This window comes from Cervus elaphus, chromosome 20 (assembly GCF_910594005.1).
Source record: "Cervus elaphus chromosome 20, mCerEla1.1, whole genome shotgun sequence".
NCBI classification, from domain to species: Eukaryota; Metazoa; Chordata; class Mammalia; order Artiodactyla; family Cervidae; genus Cervus; species Cervus elaphus.
The window spans coordinates 115,930,975-115,958,099 of NC_057834.1; the positions used below are offsets into that span (position 1 = coordinate 115,930,975).

The following is a 27,125-nucleotide window of genomic DNA, read 5'->3' on the forward strand; positions in this document are numbered from 1 at the left end:
GAATTCCTCCCAAAAGAATGATTAAGTTTGAATCATCACTCACTTAAATAAAAAAAAAAACCTGCCAGATGCACAGTTAACATGAATTATTTTAGTAACATCTACATCATTGTAGTTGTTCCCTGGTAACCATTTGTAAATGAATGCATGAATTGATAAATAATTAGACCAATATAATGTGGCAGCTATGTGAGTTATAAACTTATTTAACTACAGAGTATTTTTACTGTCATTGATATTTAATTATTATGTATTTTATTATTGCTCTTTTTCTCAAGTTATGATTACATGTATTCTGTCATTACTATTTCACTTTTGTGGTACTAATGCATATAGTTCCTATTAAAAATAATAAAAGAATAAGTGAAAAATTAGTTTAGCACAATGTTTCTACCTTTATGCCTAAAAGACTGTAAGGAAATAATGTATTAAAGCATGTTTAAATATATAGTATGTATACATAGTATACATTGTATATAAAGTATGTTGTTGTTGTTTAGTCGCTAAGTTGTGTTGACTCTTTTGTGACCCCATAGACTGTAGCCCGCCAGGCTCCTCTGTCCGTGGAATTCCCCAGGCAGGAATACCGAAGTGAGTTGCCATTTCCTTCTCCAGGGAATCTTTCCGACCCAGGGATCAAACCCACGTCTCCTGGATTGGTAGATAGATTCTTTGCCACTGAGCCACCAGGGAAGCCCTATATATAGTATAGTAAACATCAATGGTACATTTTTGTGTGGGTCTATGTTCTCTACTTTCTTAATGCACTGTCTAATAGGGTAGCTACTAGCCACATGTGGAAATTTAAATTAATTAAAATGAAATTTGAAGTCATTTTTCTTAGTCACACTAGGTGTGTTTTAAGTGCTCAGTAGCCACATGGGGCTGATGGCCACCCTATTAGATAGGACAGATACAGAACATTTCTGTCATCACAAAAAGTTCTGTTAGCAGCTGGTAGGCTATCATATACACAATTCCTTATCCCTTATTTTGTCACGTTGTATGTTAGATATTTTGTTTATAATTTGAAAATGAAATTGAATATGTCCTAAAAATATTATCTCGCTTAATTTCATGAAATCTCTTTGCCCCCAAAATGATTATTTTATCAACTATAAATTTAAAACAATATGTTTTTCCCATTTATTAAGATAGTCAATACCTGACATTTTCGTCATTATTTAAAACTCTGAATTCAATGATGAATACAGTTGAAGTATTATTCACTTTTAAGACAACACAGTGTATGATAATGTCTCCATGTGCCTTTTCTACTATAGTCAATGAAAAAAAATACTTATTAAATGGTGATTTTTCTCCCTTTATCTTATTAAGTAAATTATATGGTCCTTTTTTTATGGAAGGCTTCATAGTTAGAGATGTAAAACAGCAATTTCTTGGTTCTATAGCATGACATAGTTCAGAGCTGAGATTAGAGAAACCCCGTAGAGTTGTTAATACTTGAGGGCATCCCCAACTAGAAAAGTATGTGAATTTAGGCATGGGAGGAAGGAAGGATCTGCTTTAAATTTAGTGTAGGGTCACTGAATCTTAATGATAGATTAAACAAGGGAGGTAGAATAATGAATAGGGGTATGCAGTGTGTAGCACTAATACCAGAAGTCCATGGTTTGTGGCGGTTTTTTAATGTCCTTTCCCATATGGTTTTGAATAGAGTAGGTTATGGCAGGGATGAGCTAAGCAATAGCTTTGTTAATGAATAAATAGCAGTAAATTTTTTTTTTAAACAAGAGACTTCAGGCTGTTTGTTTAGAATGCCTGTTTATTTAATAAATCATGTGATTAAAGATTGTCTAATCTTAATACATTAAGAGATGATGCTAAGGTATCCCTATTTTATTTTTTATAAAATAATTGCATTTACATTTCAGGGTCAGCCCTAACAGTGAAATCATTGGGGTGTGATTTTAACTGCCTTAATTAAAAGCCAATTGCATGGAGTGTCTGAGCATTGGCATCATCAGTCCTTAAAGTTTATTGTACTGTATTAGATTTTCATTCATGATGTCAATTCACTTTGAAAGGTTTATTTAAATTGTTATTTGGAACCAGTTTCTAACTTTTCCTCATTCATCTACAGTTAACTAGGTTTGTGATTTTGGTGGCTATGTAACTTTGCTCTTGGCCAAGGCAGCTACTTTTCTTAGGATATACTTCCTGCTCTTCCACCCACATTTCTCTCAGAGAAAGTAATGCCAGCATTAAGCTGATCTTGGAGAATAGCAAGTTAAAATCAGAAAACCTGACTAGACTCATTTTAAAATATTTCACAGAGCTGTTCTTTGGTGACTGCTTAATATTTCCAAAAGGAGAGGTTAAATAGGTTGTCTCTGGTGCCTTGGTTAAGCAGAGGGAAGGGAAATGTAAGTCTCCTGACTCCAGGGCCTCAAATGCAAACACTGGCCTAGTTGTTCCCAAACTTTCTCCTTGATGTGGGTGACTTGAATGGTTTATTTTCCCTTGATGAGCCACACCCCCAGGCACTTTAGTATTCATGGCAGACCCCAACACTAAGTCCCTTTGTTGTCTTTGTTTTTTGAATTTTTTTGTTAACAAGAAAAGATAAAATTATAAGAGACCTGATTATAGACTGAGGTTCCATTGCTGATAGTTCCCACCACTTTTTTTCAGCATCTCAGAGAAAGGAAAAGTCCTGGATAGGCAACAGAAAGCAGCAAAGCAAACATAAACATTATGTCTAAGCATCATTGTTGGTGCTACCAGAGTGGGGGAGGATACACACAGTCTTTATCAAAATATAAAGATGAGTCTTCACCAAAACAGTAAGGTTGCCAGCATCTGAAAAATTTTGGTTTCTATAGAGGCATTGGTTCTTTAAAGGGGAAAAAAAAGTTTGTTAACAAGAAATAGATTAAAAAGATATTTCTAAGTTTGCATTATCATCTTGACTTAGGCATTAACTAAGTGAATGACATTTGCAAGGCAAGTAGTTTAATCTATCTGTGTGTAAAATATAAAAGAAAATATAGTTCTATGAAAAACAAATTGGCAGAATAGATTAATAGCATTGCCCTATATCATCTTCCCTATAGATACAATTTCATTTTAGAACTTAATGAGGTTGCAAATAAATATCTGATCAGAGTTTCACTTGTCCAGATCCAAAGCACAGAAGAGGAATTGGCAACAGTGCCCAGTTGTTGAGAGAAGGAAAAACTGGAATAACAAGATAGGACGTAATTGATTTACTTACTGTATATAGACAAAGTAGAAGCAGTAGTCTTCCTATAGTTTTATTCCAGACAAAACTCTTAACATTAGTGTTGGGTAGAAACTCAGAAGGCATTCAGCAAAAGTTTATATAAGGAAGTCTTTGCCAGCCCTCACACGATAAAGTTTATTTTACTGTTTTAAGTATTCTTCTTCTTTAACCTTGACTTATTTTCCTTGAATATGTTTTATCTTGCTGTTTCTTTCCCAGCTGTGTGTGACACCAGGAGCTGCCCTCTTAGCTGTGAAGGCAGCATTCAGTCACTGAAACAATAAGTCACAGTTCTTGTAGTTGTCCTTCCTCTGCAGCACTTAGAGTACAAAACTGACAGCCTGTAACTGCTCTTCGTTGCCTGTTACAGCACAACAGGTATGAAAAGGCTGAGTTATGAGAGAGAGTAACCTTGGTTGGTCCCTTTTGTTACTGTGTGATGCTCACCATTTAGAGTGAGTGTAAGTGGTCTTAGCGGAGAGTTCTTGCACGTTACAGTCATGTGCCAGGTGGGCTTCCCTGGTGGCTCAGCAGTGAGGGATCTTCCTGCCAATACAGGAGAGACGGGTTTGATCCCTGGTGAGAGAAGATCCTCTGGAGAAGGAGATGGCAACCCACTCCAGTATTCTTGCCTGGAGAATTCCATGGATAGAGGAGCTTGGGGGGCTACAGTTAATGGGGTCGCAAAGAGTCCTAGTGAGCAACTAACACTTTCACTTTTCATTTTCATATATGTATGTGTATAACTTAATAAACAGAAATGGGCATAATTTTGTAACTTGGTTTTTCTTTAATACGTAACAACTTTATATGTTATTAAATATTCTTCTAGGTAGGGTCAGTAAACATTTTCTACAAAGGGCTAGATAATAAATATTTTAGGCATTGCAGGGCATGTGATCTCTGTTGTATCTACTAAGTCTGCCCTCATGGTAGTGCCAAAAGCATCCACAGACAGTATATAAACAAATGGAGGTCTTGGTGTTCCAATACAACTTCATTTACAGAAACAAACAGCAGGCTGAATTTGGCCTATAGGCTGCACTTTGCTGACCCTAGTTCTACATCATCATTTTTATAGCTGCATGGTATTTATTTATTTAACTATCTCATTATCAGATATTAAATTTGTGCCAATTGTTTGTATGTGTGTGTGTAATAATAAACAGACCACAATGAATATCTTTGTAGTTAAATATTTGGCTTACATGTATGATTATGTCCTTAAACATTAACTCATATAGTGCTTCTGACATAGCAAATGGTTTATCTACTAAAGTTCAGACTTAAAAATCAAAATGTTGCTGATATACAAGTATTTCTTGGTTTATGTGACCAATTTTTAAAGTTGTACATAAAATTGAACTTTGTAAAAACATTTTAAGATTAAAGTAGGACTCCTTAAAATGTTCTTATAATTACTCCATTACTTCTAAGATTGACTTTTTACTTAGTGTTTTTCTTCATGGAAGAATTTTTAAATTAATTTACTTCATTTTAAAAGGAGAAATTTTAAGAGCATTTAGTGAGTGCCTGATGTTTTATTCATTGAGGACAATAAAAAACATTCACCTCTCTGGTATCTATTAGACTATTGTTGGAAAGCTTTCGCTCTTTCATTGTTTCCATAAGGTACAGAGAGGAAATACTACCTTCTAGGATAAGGTCTTTACTGACTGATATGAGGTTAACCTCCCACTGTTTTTCCTGTGGGTCTTATTTCAGCTTGCCTATGAGAGAGACCAAAAAAACAAACCAGAAACTGTTTAGTCTTTCCTTTGCTTCAGACAGTTCTCTGGTGTTCAGGGGCATGTCCTCAATACAACCGACAGGTACAGGTGCCTCCCGAGTTTATTTAGTATGACCAGTAGATCATTTATTGTGGATTTGCAGTTTTATTGCAATGCCCAAATATATATTATAGCCAATAAGCAATAACACTTAAGGCAGAAGAACTGAAGATTAACACAGATTTTCAATGATGAAGATTACTATTTATCAATTATTTCAGTGCTGTGCAGTCTGTAGTGACATAGTACCATCTCTCATTACTTTGTTAGACTATAAATAATTATTTTATCACCATAAAAATGATAGCATTTCTAGAATTTCTATAACAAATCATTATTAATCATGTTCATTTTCAAAAGGACTAGCTACCTCAGGCAGGAGTTCAAAGAACTCTAGAATCAGTAAATTAGAAAGGCATGGCCATCTAGGAGAGCCTGTAACTCTCAAATCTTGGTAAGAGTTACCTAGAGTGCTTGTCAGAACATGTACTGTAGGGTCCTAGCATTTCCAGTGTACTAGGCCTTGGGTGGATTCCCTGAATTTTCATTTCTAATAGTTTCCAGGTGATACTAATAGTATCAAGCACCACACATTTAGAGTCACAAATGCAGAAAAATGATTGCTCCCCTTTGTGGTGGTGGTATTTATAATTTCAACCTCTGTAACTTCACAATTTCTCTAAACCTTTCCCTCCCCGCAAAAGACTTAAAATTTAGCATCTTTTCTATTTGTGAGACATACTTAACCTTGGTCGTTTATAAACATTTTCTTCACTCTTTACAAGCTATCTTTTTTTAAAATCCAGGCTTACCCTTTAACTAAAGATGTGTATATAGTCACTTAGTCATGTCAGACTCTTTGCGACCTGATGGACCATAGCCCATCAGGTTCCTCTATCCTTGGAATTCTCCAGGCAAGAACACTAAATATATATATATATATATATATATATATATATATATATATATATATATATATATATGAATTAATTTTAATAACTTTATGACCATTAATTCATTTATTTTATGATCTACCACTGCAATTTTTGTATCATTTTCACCCACACCAAACTTTTAGAATAGGATATTATGGATATAATCATGTTGAGAGTGTTAAATCTTACCCTTGATAGTTTATCAGGCTGGATAAAATCCGTCTAACTATATGCATTCAAACTAGTTTCCATATTTGATTAGCTTTATTGTCATCATTCCCAGTAATTGCTTAAGATTCCAGTTGTCAGATTTCTTTACAGACAAGTAAGAGGTGAAATAAGTTTTTAAAGTATGTTACAAAGCAAAACTTAGTTACAGTTGTTGGAATGAAGAATTCAGTTACAGCCAAAAAAATGTTTTAATAGAACAGAATGCAGTCCAAAGCCTGATGGAAAGCCACCAATTTTATAGTTTTCTTCAAACAACATGTTCATTGTTTTCTGGAAAGATTGTATTTGAAAAAAAGAAATGTCTCGAGTTACTTTTTTTATGAGGAAAGAATTGCTGAGTCTCTTAAATGGTTAATGAGAAGAAGTAATAGTTAAACACTTGGAGCATTGATTTCTGATTTGAATTCTCTAACACAGGCCAGCCCTGAGGGAAGAGGGGAAAAAAGCTTGCTAATTAACATTTGATTACTGATGCCACCTTCTCATTCCCCTTGCACCATCCGGTTTCAAGTGTTTTTGTTCAAGAAGTATTTTTAGGAGGATTTTTAACTTGCATCATAGTAAATCAGATCAATGTGCAACTGCATCAAGTGTACAGTATGTTAAAAAAAAAAAAAAGAAAAAAGTCCTTAGATATGAAGTATATGTTCAAAACTCAGTCTGGATCAGAAGTGATTGGTTTCCTATTATAAGCCTTTCTGAGCACCAGTGATTGCTAAGAAACTGGAACTAAGCCTGGTCTGTGTGTCTTATTTTAATCACACACAGATACTTATTTGTTTGGTGCAGTTATTATTTAGCAAACTCAACTGGAACATCATTTGATGGTGTGAATTACTTGCAATTCAGATTTTGATACTTTTAACATTTGAATAAGCTTAGGTTCTAATATTTCCAAAGGCCTTTCTTTTCTAAGATTGATAAGAGAATGAGATAAATGTATGTAGTTTCAGGGTGCTTTTTTGTAAGGGCTGTAATTTGTCAAGGTATTCTTAATTCAGAAAATCTAGAAACTAAAGTGCTAACAAACGGATAACTGTTCTAAACCCATGGCAATTCAGTATTTTGTATCTGTTTCTTTTTGCTATTTTAAACTATTTGATATGTAAAAATTCATAGGCCAGATTTCAACATTTTTTAAATGCTGAAATAAATTAATAGAACTTTGCAGTTGTATCACTCTGCTTTTAGTATTCAGGCAACACTTATCCTGTTTGGTTGATGAAATAATTATTTGGGAAACCAGTATGTAAGTAAACCAGTAAGCTTTACTTTTAAATCAGATCTCTTGGGGGAAAAATATTATTGAGTCTTTCTTTAAAAAAAAAAACCAAAAACTAAGACTTTTTAGTATAATTAAAAGCAAAAACTAAGACTTTTCTTTACTCAAGAAAAAAATTCACTTAAAATGTTTATTATATGTCTGGATTTCTTAACTGAAATTATTTGCAGTTTTCCTTTTTGATGGGTTGTATTTATTAACTCTTTACTATTTTTCTTTCATTTTCTAGCCTTAATGGTTTTAAACTTTCCCTCTTTACTTGCATATCTTAAATATAGTTAGCTTGTCTTTTCCTGTACCTAGGATTAACTCCAGTATTTTCAAAAAAATCAAAGAATTTTAGAGCTTAGAAAGTTAGCAATGAGCTCATTTTGTTCTCTTCTAATATTGAATAAGCTAGGTCTCAGTTTCTACCAGTTTGCACCACAGTAACAGCTGGGTAGAATTGGGACTAGAAATCTAGTTTTCTGTCTCTTATTATGCCACAGTAACTCAAATTTTGTGACTTTTGTGTAACATTATCAGAATCTTCTTTCACTTGAATAATACCTGAATGAAATTTAAAATTCCTTAAAATATTTTTCAGTAGTGTGTCTAACATATAGTTCACAACATTTTGCTATAAAATATAGCTGACAAAGTTGTCTACCAGTTTTTATATTTTTCAGTTTGAATAGCTGCAAACGGTTCATGTAAGGCTAATCTAAAACCTCAACCTCAAAATCTAGCCTTTAGAAGAGGAACTTTCTAAGAATTATTTTCTAAGAAATTCTGATAAAATTTAACCAAAGTATAAAACTGTTTAAAAATGTATGGAACTCAAAGCTTTGTGGGAGATGAATGTCTTATATGATTTTATATTGAACAGGTCGTAATAATCTTGTTTTCCCATGCTGTGTGTATCATGGAAGTTTCCACAGTGAGGAAATATGAAGTTTGAAGTGGAGATCATTGCTTACATTATTTATTATATATAAATAGATGTTTATTAACAGTGAAAAGCACTAATAAGGAAATGAATCAATACTGCTTTAATTCTGTACTGTTTCAGGGTAATCTGATTCAAATATGTTTTTCTTAGTCACAAACAACTGAAGGCGGAGAAATGAAACTGTTCTTTTAGAAAATCTGGAAAATAAGCTGTGGAAAATCTGTTGTCAATCTAGAACCTTTGATCCAAATACAGTGTAGTTTGTAACATAATTTTAATGTTCAGCTGGTAATCAAAACTTTCATTAAATTTTTTCAGAACTAATTGAAGCATTTACGTAGTTCAGCAGCCTAAAATCTCATAGATTTAGAGCTTAATGCATAACAAGAATTGAAAAGATTATGAAGATTCAGAATGCTCTTGAGCCAAAGCTGATCAAAGAAAGTATGTAAGACAAAAGGGCCCTTAGGAAATGTTACCCTGTGAAGTGCCACTTGTCCTTAACTGGAATTTAACACAAATCTCTAAAGATGAAACTCCCATCAGAAGTAGCACAGTAATGGCAGCTGAGCAGGCCAGCTACAGCAACTTAGCCTGTGTGTGTGTGTTCTTTCTGCCTCTCTGAAGAGCTCTTAAATCTCTCAAATCAATCAGTCTCCCAACCTTCCCCCCCTCTCTCACCCCTCACTTCTCCCCTTGCTTTTAGTCTTTCCTCTCTCCTTCCTCCATTCCTTCATCCTTCTCTCTCTGAGAAAACTGTCCTGCATTTGATTCATGATGACCTTAAATCCATCTGCATCATTTTATAATTAGGTATATTTTGCCCTTCAGCTTTCCTAGAATACTAATTTTTTAAAAGAATAATTTTACTTTGTATATATTTCTGATTTTTTTCTTTCCTGCAGGATTGTCAGGAAAATTTAAAGTCATCAATAAAGACAATAGAATTTTTTCATTTCTATTAATAAAACCATCACTCATTTTGTACCTTTGCTGTCTTATCACTTGTCTTTCTTCCATATACTAGTAAAATCTGCCTATGGTTTTAGCACTGATGAACATGAAATTATTTTTGAAAAACTAATTTGTTTTCAGGTATATTGTTTAGTGATTATGGTTTAACACAAGATTCTTTTGGCTTAATTTCAGAAACACTGTGAACTTAGCTTTTCCATTGAAACAATCAAACATTAGCCTAATATGCTTTATGTTGTACCCTCTCAGCCAAGTTCTTTCTGCATTAACCAGTTTATTCTATGACAAGTTGCTTAACAGATGTCATTCTGGGGAGAACAATGAAGCCAAATACTTGTGCAATGGCTAACACTACTCTAACTTTGATCACTTTTGTTCAGCACATCAGTCTGGCGTTGTGCTTTATACCAACATAACACTATAGCCAGAACATGCTTTTCAGGCTTAGAATAGCAAAGGAATGTTATTCATTCAGTGCAGTTACAGATGAGTTAATGAAAGAAGAAAAATACTGTTTATTTCATAATACCGTATTGTTATGTTTTGGAATTAAGATGGAATTTAAAGAATGCCACTCCAGAGTTATTTGTTTATATATTCACTCATAGTATTTGTGTATATTCTCCAGTGCAGAGGTAGCCTTGCCACCTTCCCAACAGATGTAAATATTTGCCCTGCCTTCCCTTTTACCTTCAAGAATAATTGCTGACCCTTGGTGTCTCTAGACAACATAATTAAAACTAACTTTAAGAAAGGAATTTTTTGCCTTGTGGCTTAAAGTTTCCTCATACTCCCATCTTCTGTCCTCTCCCTTTCTTTTATTAATAAACAATAATAATAATACTTCGGCTTTATGGAACACCTTTCCTCTTAAGAGTACTAATGTTTAAGCATGACAGAATAGTCTTAGCTAGTGCAGGTGGTAAAGAGGTTAGTCCAGTTGCATTTGGTTAAATTGTTGGGTTGATAATGACTAACGAAAATTTCCAAACTTGATATGACTGACCATAAACAAAATACTGCATGGTAGACTGGCCATTGCTAAGAATCTTGGGGAAAAAAGCAGTTTGTTTGAATTGAGTGGGGATCAAGCCATGCCCCCAAGCTCCACAGTTCTCATTTACTAAGTCTTTTTTTCACAGGTGTACATTAGAGATAAAAATAGATTGAGTTCCAGGTTTTGTTTTGTTTCTTTCTTTCCCCAGTGAATATATTTCTCCATTTCACTGGAAGTGTAACTTAGATATGCTTATGTATAATAAACAGTAATGTGATACAGAAATGCTGCAATTGGACCATGTGATACTTCAGGCTTCTGCATTTTAAAAACATGAATGAACACTGCTTCTTTTCCACATGGGAATCATATTATAGAATGTATTATGTGCAACATTTCAAAATTAGTTTCACTGTTACAATATGTTAATCCCGGAACTTACATGAAGAGTTAGCTAAGATGGATGATCTATTCATTCTTATGATTTGATCATTTATTTGGAAATATGGAAAGAAAAAGAATTTTTGTAACCTATTTAGAGAAAAAAGCTAAAGAAGGATTTGATAATTACCGAATAAGAGTTTAACCTTCCAACACTTCATTCTGATAATCACTTGTGTCCTCTCCTTTGAAGTTAAAAAGTATTGGGAATTCCCTGGCGGTCTAGTGGTTAAGACTCCATGCTTTCATTGCTGTGGGTGCAGGTTTGATCCCTGGCGGAGAAGATCCCACAAGCTGTGTGGGATGGCTATAAATAAATAAGCAGTTTCAAAGTATAATATTAAATGTTGAAAGAAATAGTTTTTCAACTTTTATCTTATTTAAAATAAAAACTATCAGTACTATATTTTCTTTGGGGGAAGGGCCTAAATAATATATTAATGGATAGCCCTCAGTTAATAAATATTTTCTTAAAATAGTTTCTAATTTGGGGTGATTTCAAAAAAATATACCCTGTACAGCTTTATTATTAAGTTATTGTATCCTTGAAATGTACATAAAACAGTGAAGGAAACTCCAGGTTTTTCCTTTCACCCTGTTGGGTAAGAAACTACTACCCTTTTTTGACTGAAGAAACTTGAAGCCATCCAGGATTATAAAAATAATCAGCAGGTGAGGTAGGAGAATATGGCTTGAACTGTTATTTCCTTTAACCTTCATGGAGAATCTGCTTTTAAATTTGATTTAGTTTTTTTTAATAAAATATTTTATGATTTGTGTTTTCCTAGTTTCAAGTTCTTGTTTTAAATCTAGAATAGAACAGAGGAAACAAAATGTATCCCATAAATTGACTAGCAGCTATCATAAGTCATGTGGAAGTCCTATTTTAATTGTTTTCTTTCTTTTTATAGGTAAAGAGAAATGTGTATGACCTCACGAGTATCCCTGTTCGCCATCAGTTATGGGAGGGCTGGCCAACTTCTGCCACAGATGACTCCGTAAGTGGCAGTTGAATTGTCAGTTTTATGTCCTCCTCTCTCTTTTGCCACTTTCAGCCTAATTGGCAGTGATATTAAGCAGAAATCAAATGCTTTGTATCCATGGAAGTAATTTTTGTAAATCATTTGCATTCACTTGCAGAACTAATGTCATAAGCCAGATAATATCAGCATTCTCTTGATAATGTTATATCAGTATCAGGAACTTTATGCTTCTTGATTTGACTTAAGTTTTTCCTTGATGAAAAAAATACAAATATTCAGATATTGCAAATGAAATGTCCCAAACACAAAAATTTTTTTCCTAAATTACATATACTTCAAAATCGATTTAATCATTTTATTTAATTTTATAACTGCATTTCCCATAGTTAGACCTATACTTTAAAAAGTTAATTTTTATAGTTAATATTAATAGCACTCTATTCTTAAACACTCTCATAATTTTCACTGCCATAAAAAACTGAAAGAAAAGACCTAGTCTGTAATTTTTAATTACTGTTACATCTACTCATAATAATTTCCTATTGTAAATTTTGAAACCTTTCCTATCTCTATCTTGTTTCCAGTGATTATTTTCTAAGAGAGAGTAAATTTTATCATTGAGGAGGCCATTTGGCTACTTTTATCCACAATCTTGATTGTTCTAATCAGTTTTTTTAAGGAAAAAATTAGAATTTTCAAGAATTTTGAAGTGAGTTATTTTTAAAATAAATAGGGCTAAAAAGATGCTAAGATTTTGTAAACATCTTACAATAATAAATATCCAAATAATGATTATGGCTAGGAGTTTAATTATGTTTTCTTATGTTCTAAATATTACATTTGTCAGAATAATATTACATTTTGTCATAATAATAATTACCACTTCTCTCTTAGCACCACCATCATATACTTTAGTCTAAAGGAATTCTTTGCAGAAGACAGTAACATTTTTAAACAATTTGTTTATGTAGATGCCACTTGAGTCTAATTATTCCACAATCTAAACATTGTGCCTTTGGAAAATGCTTTGTGGATTATGAAACTTCAAAAATAACCAGAAAATAGCAAAACTTGTTTTTTAAGTGAACCCTTCAGAAAAAAATTATTTACATATAGGGACTTACACTTATTTATAAACTGTTAATTTTGACATTGACATTATAGTATGTCATTATAATTATTGATGGTTGTCCATGGCTAAGTTGTAAGAATGTGGTTGTTGTTTTTAGTATGTTTTTTTCCAGTTAGACTGAGAAATTTGATGGAAAATATGATACATTTATTTTTATTTTTATAAAATTAAGAAACTAAGTATATAAATGATAGCTTTTTGTTTACCTGAGAAGATATGAAGAAACCAGAAATGTTCTTAGCATTGTCTAATAACCTGCTACAATTTATTTATTTATTTATTTTTCCTGCTACAATTTATAGCATTAATAGAAGAAAATTAGTAAGATGGAACATGTCACTGAGTTTCAGATACCTCACTTATTTAAAGCATTGTAATGAGTATTAGCAATAATACAAATACTCTGTTCATAGTAGACAATAAATGAGAGTCAGTATTGTAACTTAATATTAACATAACTCAGAGAGTGATCATGGGCAAGTGTTGACTGGTTTACATAAATGAAATGGTACCTGAGATTTGCTTCAAAATAACCTCTTGTGTTGGAAGAGTGAGTGGGGATATTCATAAATCCAAACTGATCATTGTTGAAGGTAGTTAATGTGTATATTTGATTTTTTATATTATACCCTCAAGTTTTGTATACATTTGAAAATTATACAATTGTAAGTTTAAAACAAAAATACTTGTCTGGTTTAAGATAATGAAGTCCAGAAATGTGGGACTTAATAGCGTTGGAAAAGTTAGTTGCTCATGTGCCCCATTTTTATGGCTACCAAGCTGAAATGGGCTTATCAGAGCAAGTTCCAAGAGTGATAGGCAAATCAGTGAAATGCAATATATTCCTCTGTAACATAGTACTTAATATATTTAATTTTATTTATTTATATAATTTTTGGCTATGCTGGGTCTTCGTTGCTATGCACTGGCTTTCTCTAGTTGTGATGAGCAGGGGCTACTCTCTAGTTGTGGTGCTCCGGCTTCTCACTGTAGAGGCTTCTCTTGTTGCAGAGCATGGCCTCTAAAGTGTGTGGGCTCAGTAGTTGTGGAGCATGAGCTTAGTTGCCTGCCCTGGATACCCCGCTTTTGTAGGCAGATTTTTACCGCGTTTTACCACTGGACCATTCTTTTCCCATCTGTGCTTCTACCTGGTACTAGAAATCCCAGTAAAGAGGGAATCTCCATTAAGAAGCCTGATTCTTTTTGCCTCATTTCTCATATTTGCACCTTGTCCCAGAACCGGTGAAGTGATGCCTGCCTGTACCTCCCCAGAGCATATGTTGCCACATTGGCAAGATGTTGCCTTGATCTGCATGATTTGATACAACAAAGATGTTTAAGGCCAGGCTGCTTTTAATCGGTGTGATAACAGATCCACTAGCTCCAGTGCTTGAGTCTTGACAAAAAATGCTTATAATTGTAGTCATTTAAGGAGATCCTAGCCAAAGAAATGTCATGCAGCCTTTCTTTCATTAGAAATATAAAAAACTCATAAAGCTGGTGCCTGTAATCTATATTGTTGCAGGCGATGGTGTTTTTATACTTATTTAAATCACTCAAGTGGAGGCATCTGCTACAAAATAAGATCGTCCTCACAGCTTAGGGCATGAATTGGGTGCAGCTGAGAAATGTCAGCTGTGTAAACAGCCTGAAATGTGTTACCAACAAAAATATAATTAATTTCTTTCCAAGACAGTGTGCCATAACTGAATATTTAGGATGGTTTAACTTTCAGAGAAAGCACCTGAACATTTTCTTCCCAATGCCAGAGTAGAGGATTGGTTATAAAGGTCATTAAAGGTGAGATTAGTTTATACTTTTCCTGCTCAGTTGCAGAAATTTCTGTTGCTTTGAATATATAATAGTTTTAGATACCAGTGGCTTCTGTGAATTAATGGAAATATCTTAGATCAAGAAATTAGTAGTTTGGGATGATGGAAATGTTCTAAAATTAGATTGTGATGATGACTGTATAACTGTGTAAATTTACTAAAAATCATAGAATTAAACATTTCAAAAAATAAATTTTATGGCATGTAAATTATATCTCAGTAAAGCTATTTTTTAAAGGATACTAGTGAAGAACTATATTAAAATATTTCTTGGTTTACATTTGTATGTTCCCTGAGAAATACTTTGCAGTAATGCAGAAGGTGTTTTCTTCAATGTACTTCTCATTAACCTTTGACTTAACAAACAGGACAAAGAAAGAGACTTCTTATAATTAGATTCTTGTATAATCTTGAGTCTCTTACAAACGTGATAGACTACAGTCTTTTGATATTTCCAACACTACTCAGTGAATTTAACAGTCATTTAAAGCATTGTTGCCCCATCTCTCTTCAGAGTTAAAAATATTTTCTTTGCTTATAGTTGTACTCTAATGGGACATGGGATACTGTATGAATTGTCAATAATTCTTTTAGTTCCTTTTTGCGCTCTTTCACCAGGGAAATAGGTATCTAAAGCTTCACCAGTAGGGGAATGTTTTCATGCTGTGACAATTCAGCTGTGAGAACAAGGAGTTGCAAGTAGGCAAAATCTCATTTTACACTTTAACAGGGACACTCTTGATTTCCAGAGAATAGAAATGATTTTAACTCTATGAATTATGTCAAGGCACCTTATTATAATGCAGACAATTTGAATAGATGTAGTTTTTAAAACTCCAGGTTTTAGTAATACTTATACAAAGAAAGAAAAATCCTTCATTTTTAATTCTTTGTGTTGTGCTCCCCTGCTCTTTTTTCTTTAATAGTAATCATCTGTAGTTTCATCATTGGCTAAGCAGTGTTAAGTCAGATTTTGAGAAATTAGGAATTCTAGGACCAGAGGTCTTTAAGTATATGTTAGGAGTCAGAAAACTACTTACTAAATATTAAATATTTTCACATTGAAAGTGAGATCATTTATAAACAGAATAAACCTAGTGACTTTTCTGTGAAATAACAATAAAACAAAAGTCACACACATGACTTATTCCTTTTTTATTACTGTTCGAAAGAATTTGTGAATGAAGGAATGCCATCTACTTTCATCCTTCTGATGGAGACCATTTTCTCCTGTAACTTCTTCCTAATGATTTGTTTTTGGCAGGTGTCAAATTATAAACATTCCCCTTGTACCAGATCCCCACCCTCCACTGTATAGCAGCTGCTGTCCCAGGACAGACTCTCCCTATTACCACATACCTACCACGCTATCAGACTTACTTACTTATCTTCGATGGCAACCCGGTATGTGCTGACTTATGTACAGATTTTTATGCTATCGTTCACAACCTTCTTTCTTTAGTGTGAAACTTCCCTTCTGGGTTTATTTTCCCTTACAAGCCTAGAGAAATTGCTCAATAAATGTTTCTTGAATAAGTGACTGAATATGATACCACATATATCTCCACTTTAGCTAAATATTCATTTTGCTGTTCTGATATACTTGGTTCTCTACTCCTGTATTTAATCATATTATTCCTTCTACCCACAATATCTGCAACAATTATTTCTTTTCTTCAAGACCTTGCCTTCAGAAACTTTGCCTGTATCCCATGCTACCATCTCCAACCATCTTAGAAATTAGTTTCTATTTGTTTCTCTATTTAAATTATTTCTATTTTTCCTTATTTTTGTTATTTTCATCTTTCATTCCCTTCCACCTGGCTCCATTACTTATCTGAGTAACTGCAAATAACTTGATTAACCTCTTTGAGTCTCAGTCTCTGTAACCATAAACACAGATAATACTCCTACTAGAGTTTTGTAAAAACTAAGAGCCAGTAGTTACAAATATAGTTACTTCTTTATTTATTTTGAAGATTGAAGTAGTCTGTACTAGATAATGTCTAATACATGGTTAGTTAGTTAGTTAAAGTTAAGTCGCTCAGTCGTGTCTGACTCTTTGCGACCCCGTGGACTGTAGCCCACCAGGCTCCTCCATCCATGGGATTCTCCAGGCAAGAATACTGGAGTGGATTGCCATTTCCTTCTCCAATACATGGTTAACCTTTGGCTATTACTATTTTTTTCATCCATATATCTATTCATTCATTTGACATTTGTGAAAAAAACTCTTTTACACCAGTAAACACACTGGACCTTAAAGTTACAAGGATGAAGTCCTGTTCCTCAGGGTTTGCAAAGTATAGTGTGAGACAGATATATAAACAGTGATGATTGAAGTTTATGTAAATGCAAAACATAGAATCATAGAAGAGGAAACAACTAATTTCTCTAGCAGATGGTGTGGTGAAAAAATGGCTCCCCAGAATAAGGAACCAAATACCCCTTAAGTTAAATTAAACAAGTCTAAACTACACTTTAATTTGTATCCTGTGTTCTTGGCTTATGTAAATTCTAAAAATTGAGAGTAAGAACTATCTTCCTCATTTTTGTATGCACTGCAGGATAAAGTGTAGTGGTTTTTTTTTTTAATATAGTGTTTTATACATTCACTCATCTGAGTTGTTCAGAGCTCCTCGAGGTTGACATCTGTGACAATAAACAACTAAATGATGAATTGGTATGATATAGTGACTTTATAAACTGAGAATCAGGTTTATCTTCTTTCTAATAAAAATGATCAAAACTCAATATTTCTTGGTAAGTAGACTAGCAAATTTAGGTGAGGAGCCACTATATCAAGAGAATTTATATTGGCATGTGTTTAATTGTGTGCGTGCATGTGTATGTGAGAGAAACAAGCAGACCAGTCCAAGTTCATCACATCCCTACATTGCTATCACTTGGATAAGTTGTTTATTGTATGACCTTCATTTTCCTCATCTGCAAAATGAAGATGACGTTAACACCCTTGAAAGTCTATTGTGAAGATTAAATGGATTAACATAATAGTTTGAACTGTATGAAATTGCCATTTTTAAAGGACAAGATTAGCCATTCCATATGGTTTTACCTAATATGTATAGCTTATTATATTATATAATGCAGAATTTAGCAGTTCAGCCCCAATTCTACTCTACTGTTTTTCCTGCATTGTAAGCAGATCTTTTACCATCTGAGCCACCAGGGAAGACCCAAAATTGTTATAAAACATTATACTAGTTTGGATATACAGTGTAACGGTTTGATATTAGTATACACTACAAAGTGATCACCATAATGTCTTGTTACCATCCATTACCATAAAATTGGCCCCCCTTCACCCATTTCCCCCTCCACCCTCCAAACTCCTTTCCCTCAGGTAACCAGAAGACTGTTCTCTGTATCTATGCATTTTGTTTTGTTTGTTCTTTTTTTTTTTTTTTTTTTTAGATTTCGCATATAAGTGAAGCAATGCTACTTGTCTTTCTCTATCTGATTTATTTCTCTTAGCATAATACCCTCAAGGTCTATTTCATCTTGTTACAAATGGCCATATCTCCTCCTTTTTTATGGCTGAATAGTATTAGACACACACATACACACACACACACATATCACATCTTCTTTATCTAGTCACCAACTGATGGACAGTTATGTTACTTCCATATTTTGGCTATTATAAATAATGCCACAATGAATGTAGGGTTGCATATTTCTTTTTTGAATAGTGTTTTTGTTTTCATTGGGTAAATACCCAGAAGTGGAAGAGCTGGACCATATGGTAGTTCTGTTCTTAATTTTTTACAAAACCTCCATTCTGTAGTGGCTGTACCAATTTACATTCCACCAATAGTGCACAAGGGTTCCTTTTCTCCATATCCTTACCAAAACTTGTTATTTTTTGCCTTTTTGATAATCACCATTGTAACAGGATGTAAAGTGATATCTCCTTGTGGTTTTGAATTGCATTTCCCTGAGGATTAATGTTGTTGAACAGCTTTGTATTTGCCTGTTGGCTATCTGTAGATCTTCTTTAGAAAAATGTCTGTTTGGATCCTCTGCCCATTTTTTTTTTTGTCAAATGTTGTTTTTTTGTTTGTTTTTTTGCTGTTGAGTTGTTTGACTCTATCTTTGATGTTGACTCCTTTTTGGATATGTGATTTGCACATATTTTCTTCCATTCAGTAGATTGCCTTTTCATTTTGTTGATGGTTTCCTTTGTTATGGAGAAACTTTTTAGTTTTATGTAGTCCCACTTTTTATTTTTGCGTTTAGAGTCAGATCAAAAAATTCAACACTAAGATGAATGTAAACAATGTTTTATTGGAGCACAGTCACACCATTTGCTTCTGTATTGTATACAGATGCTTTTACAGTGTAACTAGTGGCAGGGATGTTTAATTGCAACAAAGCTACATGGCTCACAAAGCCTAAAATATCTACTGTTTGACCTTTAACAGAAAAAGTTTGCTAATCTGTGGTGTAATGTTTGGCATTGAGTAGCCATTCAACAAACGTTAGCTCCTTTTCCCTTGAATAAGCATCTTCTTTATATCACATATGCATGCAGAATCAGAAGTATTCTTTGAGTAGCTTCAGGGTCATCTTATGCTATTTAGATTACTTTGTTAGCCTGTCCTAGGTCAGACAGATTCAGGCAATCTTTGGACATTTTCACTGGCTTTTTCTTTATTTGACAAGGTCATAGATAATGTTGCTTCTAACAGTGGTGAGACTCAGTAGCTTCAGAAGGTTCACTGCCCTTGTCAACATATAGAGTCTTTTACAAATAACACAGGCAAAGACTAAACAGACAGAAAGAACAGGTTTAAAAGCAGTAGAAGAAAGTTTAAGTTTAAAAGGAATAGAAAGTTGTAAAATAGGCTATACCCTGAAGAGTGAGAGTTGGAAGTTCAGGAGGGTGGGTGAAGCACTCAAGGGATGTATTTACTTGGTAAATATGAGGGAGAACACATGAAAGTGAGACAGCCCTCAACAGGAAATTTACAAACACTAAGATCTGATGTTGTGAATGTTGACTTCATTGTATTAAAATCTCAAACGTGTACAATACTGCTTCTGCCCATGAAGAGGTAACTGCTATGGGAATTGTCTTCTTTCTGTGAACAACTAGAAGACTGGATATAATGTGTGAAACAGCTGTTCTCAGATGTTAGACAACAAGTAGTTCAGGACTCTGAAGAAGGAAGCAAATGAGCCTTGCCGGGAAGCAGTTCCTGGACCCCATAACAAGGAGAGAAAGCTAAAATAGAATCTGGTGATTATATTGCAATTGAAGAGACTGAAATAGAGTTTAGGGAGGTCAAGGCAGCTAGACTTTGCAAGATAGACTACCAGCAGAGAAACTACTCCAGAAATCTATATGGTTCTCCTGATTTTTAGCTGAATACCAATCCATGCATGCCATGCATAGGGTGAAATTCCAGGAGACTGGGGAAAGAACTACTGCCTGGAAAAAGAACAATTAACTGGGAGCTGTAAGGCAAACAGTACTCAGAGCCCACACAATGCTGGGAATAGTTTGAGTTCCCACCACCCATAGTAGAGACACCTCAGTGAATACATGGAGCACCATAGGAGATACTCACAGGAGAATCACACCTTGGTGCAGTGTATAAACAAGGCTTAGAGTGAAGGCTACTCTAGGACTTCCCTTCCACAAGCTTAGAAACAGTTTCCGAAAGGACTAAAAGGATTAATAGGTAAATGCTTCTAAGAACAGAGTCCAGCATCCAGTTAAAAGTTACTGTATATACAAACAAGCAGGAAAATCTAATCCTTAACCAGGAGAGAAATCAGTTAAAAAAAAAAATAGACATAGAAGTTACATAATGAAATTGACAGATAGGGACTTTAGCTATTGTAAATATTGTGAATAGGCTCAAGGATCTAAAGGAAAACATGAACTTAATGATGAAAGAATAGAATATATAAAGGATAGAGAAATAATACCTGAAATGATAATTTCACCAATGAACTTAATATCAGATTGCTGTTGTTGTTCAGTCACTAAGTCATGTCTGACTCTGAGACCTCATGGATTCTATCACACCAGGCTTCTCTGTACTCCACTTTCTCCTGGAGTTTGCTCAAATTCATGTCATTGAGTCGATGATGCTATCTAACCATCTCACCCTCTGCTACCTGCTTCTCCTTTTGCCTTCAATCTTCCCAGCATCAGGGTCTTTTCTAATGAATTTGCTCTTTGCATAGGGTGGCCCAAGTATTGGAGCTTCAACTTCAGCATCAGTTTTTCCAATGATTATTCAGGGTTGATTTCCTGTAGGATTGACTGGTTTGACCTCGTTATTGTCCAAGGGACCCTCAAGAGACTTCTCCAGCACCACAATTCAAAAGCATCAATTCTTCAGTGCTCAGCCTTCCTTAATGATTCATCTCACACATCCATGTATGTCTACTGGAAAAACCATAGCTTTGACTATTTGGACCTTTGTCGGAAAAGTAATGTCTCTGCTTTTTATATGCTGTCTGGGTTTGTCATAGCTTTCTTTCCAAGAAGTGTCTTTCAATTTAATATCTGTAGTCAGTCACTGTTCACAGTGATTTTGGAAACCAAGAAAATAAAATCTGTCACTGCTTCCACTTTCTCCTCTTCTATTCGCCATGAAGCAATAGGACTTGGTGCCATGATCTTAGCTTTTTTTTTTTTAATGTTGAGCTTCAGGCCAGCTTTTTCACTCTCCTCTTTCTCCCTCATCAAGAGACTCTTTGCTTTCTGCATTTCGGTTAGGTTAGTATCATCTGCATCTCTGAGGAGACAGGTAAGGTGATCTGGTACTTCCATCTCTTTAAGAATTGTGATCCACACAGTCAAAGAATTTAGCATAGAGAGAGAAACAGAAGTAGATGTTTTTCAGGAATTCCCTTACTTTCTCCCTGATTTATTCAGTTCAGTTCAGTCGCTCAGTCGTGTCCGACTCTTTGCGACCCCATAAACCACAGCACGCCAGGCCTCCCTGTCCATCACCAACTCCCGGAGTCTACCCAAACCCATGTCCACTGAGTCAGTGATGCCATATAGCCATCTCATCCTCTGTCGTCCCCTTCTTCTCCTGCCTTCAATCTTTCCCAGCATCAGGGTCTTCTCAAATGAGTCAGCTCTTCACATCAGGTGGCCAAAGTATTGGAGTTTCAGCTTCAACATCAGTCCTTCCAATGTACACCCAGGACTGATCTCCTTTAGGATGGACTGGTTGGATCTCATTGCAGTCCAAGGGACTCTCAAGAGTCTTCTCCAACACCACAGTTCAAAAGCATCAATTCTTCTGTGCTCAGCTTTCTTTATAGTCCAGCTCTCACATCCATACATGACCACTGGAAAAACCATAGCCTTGACTAGACAGACCTTTATTGACCAAGTAATATCTCTGCTTTTCAAGAGTAAGGAGAAAATATCTAAAAACATATTTGGCAAAGGTCCTCTATCCTGTTACATAAAAAAGTCTTACAAATTAATAATAACACAAGCCAATTTAGGGGAGTGATAGCGCTTTTTGAAATTTTGATTGTAGTGGTGGTAGTCAGAAGTGCCAAAACTCTTGAACTGTACATTTATAATGGGTGCATTTTATTATAGGTAACTAGATCTCAATTAATTTTAACTAATGATTTATGATGAACATGTTGATCTGAAACTGTAACTGGTACATGAGAAGGTGAAATGCAGAACCGGTATTCAACTCACAATCTGCCTGCTCTCTGATGCCAATGTTCTTTCTCTTGTACCATGCTAGTCCTTGTATGTTCCATGTTGCTCAAAATAGTTCCAATTTTGAAATATTCAGTCTAATTTTTCCCCAGAATTGTATTCATGCTGGTTTGAAGTTTTAAAGTTATTTATAAAAGACAATAACAGAGAAACAAACTTTGCCTTTATTTTCCTTTGTTAAGTTGACACTAGGAGTCTTTGAAGATAAGTGAACTTAAAATTTTCACTGTAGCACTTTGGATTATATGCTTGTGTCTTCTTGAATAGTAGCCATATCATTAATGTGGCAGAGAATGAGCAACAGGATTCTACTCATAGTTTGGTACTCATAGTTATTTAATATAGTGGTCGGTGAGTATATTAACAGACATTTATGTAATGATTTTAGTTTACAAGGCATATTTCATATGCGTGATCTCATTTGAGCCAAGTAGTAGATTACAAATAATTTTTGATAGAAATAGTATACAGTGGAATACGTTACTATCTGTAGAAATTTTCTTCAGAGTTTCTTCAAACCATATTTTCTTAATAGCTACCTCTTAGAAAGCCTGTCTTATTCATTTTTGTGTCTCAAGTGCCTGGCAAAGCCCCTGGCACAAAATAAACATTCAGTAAAGGTTTCTTGTGTTTATGTTAAACTTAACGATGAAAAGTCAAGTGATTGGCACTAAATTGCAATAAATAACTGCTAGTTTAATTCTCCAGTATATATCATTACTTTCTTCGGAGACACCCCTGTTCTTTTTCAAGAAAGCAAGCTCTTTCCTCTGTTAACTGAGAAAGAAGTTGTTGGAACTCTTGTACTTGACCCTATTCTATTACTGAGAAATGGAAGGTTGTTTATAATACATATGTGCAGTACTTAATCTCTGGCATTTGTGTTTTGAAGTTAACATGCTGTCTGTTACATTTGAACAGCTGTAACATATGTGATAAGATTTCTTAATAAGTCTTTTTCTTGAGCAATGGAAATACGAATATGAAGGGCAGTATTCCCAGCTTGTTAAGTTGGACTTTAGATCCTTGGGTTTAGATGTAATCAATTGTCCATAATTCTCTGTTTGAGAAAGATCGTAAAGAGAGCATTACAGCCTGTTTTGGCTAACACAGATTCCATGGCATTTTTTGATGTGCAATTAAAAGGATGTTTGCAACTGTGTCTAATTGGCTAAATTCTTACAAATTTTGTAACCTGAAGAGAAGGCTTAAAATGAAAATTTATGCATGTTAAAGTAGCCATTTGAGCTCGAGGTGCCTTGATCAATAGTCAAATCAATTGCTGCCCCCACATCATGACTTTGTTTGATATTCTACATGTAGAATATATAAGGGTGTTTTTGATAAACAGCCACAAGAGATTGCTGGTACTGATTGTTCCCACAGCCAAAGAAAGTCTTTTTGTTCTTTTATTGTATGTTTGTTGACAGTTGTGATCAACACGGAATGAACTGCTTTACAGTTTATTACTTTCAAAGTACAAATTTGAATGCTGTGGATTCAGATGTATAAAAGAGATAAAATTACAGACAGCTTTGAGTGGCAGTTACATATCAAACCTCATGGGGGTTTGACAGGCAACGAATATCGTTATTAGACGCTTTTTCCATAATTGCTGACATTTATCCAGTGTTTCACAGTATTTGCTAATGTATTAATGCAGTCAATCTCTGAGAGGCTGCACATGCCTTTTTAGCCCTGGCTTTTATGGGATTCTGAAATTCATAGACCCACAGATACTTATTCCCTGCTGGTTGCCGTAGTGACAGAGCTCAGAGATAAGCCAAGACAGAGCCCTTTTGTGATTGCTTTTCAGGTGACATTCAGCGGCAGCTTGAGTAGAGTGTCCTTTTATAGTTCCTGTAATTCAGAAAATGATAACAGCTTTTTGCTGCTTAGAAGAGAAGTCTGTGGACTGCTCCCGGTGGGATTTCAGTTTGCTGTGCCACTTCATACCAACACCAGCCTGATAGAGTTCTTATTATTGTGGAGATTTCAAAGTGCAAGGGGAGTGAATTAATTATAACAGGTTAGAAAATACAGGACTGATACCGCAAATAAAACTTTAAAGTGCTAATTCATGTTTCACAACCATATGTAACAAATTAATTTGGACATTTTCAGCTATTAGGGATGATGTAGTTAGGCACTTGCTAAGTAAATGCATCTGACTTAAATTACTTGATGAACCATGCTACATCTCGAAGCTGTTACATCTCAAAGTTTAAAAAGTTGTCTTTCATTTCTATATATCATTTTCCCATTTGAAACCATTGCTTTCACATTTTGTCGTTTAGAGGCAGGTAGGTTTATGAGGACACATTCTTAGGGTTATAATTATACTTTCTTTTCAGCATTCTCAGTGTAATAATTAAAAATGAATGTTTTATAAATAACATATAATGGTATAAGCTATTCAGAAGCTTATACAGAAGAAAACACTATGATGATGAAACATGGTGGGTTGAAGGGAGGGTACATTTCAAGAAATAACTGGAGAAAATGGAATCTTATCTGGAACAACATAGAGGACTTAAGAAGCCATCCCCCATCCTCCCAGACTCTTAAAGCTAGGAGAGTTAATATTTGTTATTCTGCAAGAAAGAGAACTCTAGTAACACTGGGTAAGTAAAGGATACGTTGACACCTAGACTGTATGGTTGATATTATTTAAAAGAGGCCAATAAACAACACCAAAAAGAAGAGGAACACTAACCTAAATTAAACTATGCAAATCTGAAAGGAGGTATGAAACACTTAAATGTCTACTCCTAAAATTGAAATGTAATTTGCGGTTAAATAGGGAGCAAGTAGAACCAGCCAAATAGAGAAGTTAACTTGAGAATACGAAGACATGAAAAAGAATAGATGTGTTCCTCAGTTTCAGAATTGCTGGTGAACCATGCTAGATGAATAGGCAAATAGACAGCACATGAATAAGGGCTCAGAAGAGAATTTTGCCTAAAAATCTAATTCTTAGATTAGTTGTACAGTTGAAAAGCTGGCATTCTACTTTGTGTTACTTTCTGACCTTTTAGGCTCATTTTGAGCAGATATAAACTCACTTGTAAAATTCAAATATTTGTCATTCAGACAAAAAAGGGTAACCTTCAGACTAGTGACAAATAAATATGACATTTTCATATGATATTTAGTAGACTTTTATTAACACTGTGTTACCCTGTGATGTTCATTGCATTCCTTCTTATGGTTTAACTTGATCTTCAGTTACCTGTTTTGCTATGTTAAGAGGAAAAGAGAAGAGAAATTTTTAAGAGTTGTATTATTATGTCATGTGCTTTTTGGTGCTGTGGTTATCCACTTAAGAGTCTCTCTCAAAACTTAGTCATCCACTGAAATGGTCTTTAAGACCATATCATTCCCACAGTGTTTTAGAATTGATAAATATCAGCTTATAATTGTTGCTTTAAAAAAACACAAAACAAGCAAACAAACAAACCAAAGTAATGAAACTTACAGAATAGAGGAAAAGGGCATGTTGGCTCTCAAAAAGTATGCTCACTGCGTGTTAAAAAGTGGTTATTATATTAAGGAGATTGGTTCTTCTTACTAACATAACACCCTATCCCCTGAATTCACAATCTCAAAAATTTCATCATAGTTTCTGTCTTTGATGTTTATCTGTTTTCAGGTAACTGTAAAGTCAAAAATAATTCAGTGAAAAGTAGCCGTTGCAGTATGACATCACACATGTTATAGTGCACTAAAATAACTTCCAAAAACTGCAGTTTTGTTATTTTAACACGCAGTATTACATACTTTCGTGACTTGACTCTAGGAAGTAAAATAAAAAGTCTAGATGAAATTTAACCATTTCTCCTTATTTCTATAAGTATTTTGTTGTTAATAATAATAACAGGAATAGTATCTATTTATCCTGCTTTCGTCTATGCACTTTCCTGGACCTTTATATGTTTTATCTCTAGTCTTTGTATTAATCAGTTCTGAAAGGTAGATGTTATTATCCCACATTTGCACATGAAGGAGCTCAAGCTTAGAGTGGCTTAGTAACATGTCCAGCAACGCACAGAGAAGTGGTGGGAAGGGAATACTGTCCCAAGTTTTGCTCTAAAGGCTCCCTCTTTGCACTGTACCATAGGGATTTCCTTGTGGACCTTAAACCCCAGTTACTTATTTTTCCTTCCCTAGCATAGTTCTTCAGTTTTACCTATTAGGAACTTTTAGATATTTTCCTTTCTCTATCTTAGCCCCATAAGATTTGTTCCATTGCCAGAGGCTCATCTTAGACCTATGTCTCTGTGAATAACATTAAAGAGTACTTAAAAATACTTACTATATACAAAATATATATATTGCCTTAGCAATATACAATTAATAATATGACTCAATCTGCCTAACAACCCCATGAAGTAAAGGTTATTATTTGTTCATTTTACACATGAACAATCTGAGGCATATTCCTATGACCTTATAATCAGTAGCAATGGTGTTTGAACTCAGGTACAACAGAGTTCATGGCCTTACTCTATGCCTGTCGTAATAGCAGAGGAAGATCAGTGACAGGACATCTGTGAAGACCTATCCATCATCTTTGTTCTTCACCACGCTATAATGTTCACTGTGGAGCAACTC

The 27,125-nt window shown here is 34.4% G+C and overlaps 1 protein-coding gene across 4 annotated transcripts in view; it reads left to right on the forward strand.

Annotated features, from left to right (window-relative positions):
* The window catches only part of FAF1 (Fas associated factor 1), a 502,843-nt gene that overhangs the window by 265,923 nt on the left and 209,795 nt on the right, over positions 1-27,125 (forward strand). For all 4 annotated transcript variants that reach the window (XM_043876171.1, XM_043876168.1, XM_043876169.1 and 1 more), the window contains one exon: positions 11,741-11,827. In XM_043876171.1, the coding sequence (XP_043732106.1) occupies positions 11,741-11,827 (87 nt within the window). The remainder of the gene's footprint in view (positions 1-11,740; positions 11,828-27,125) is intronic.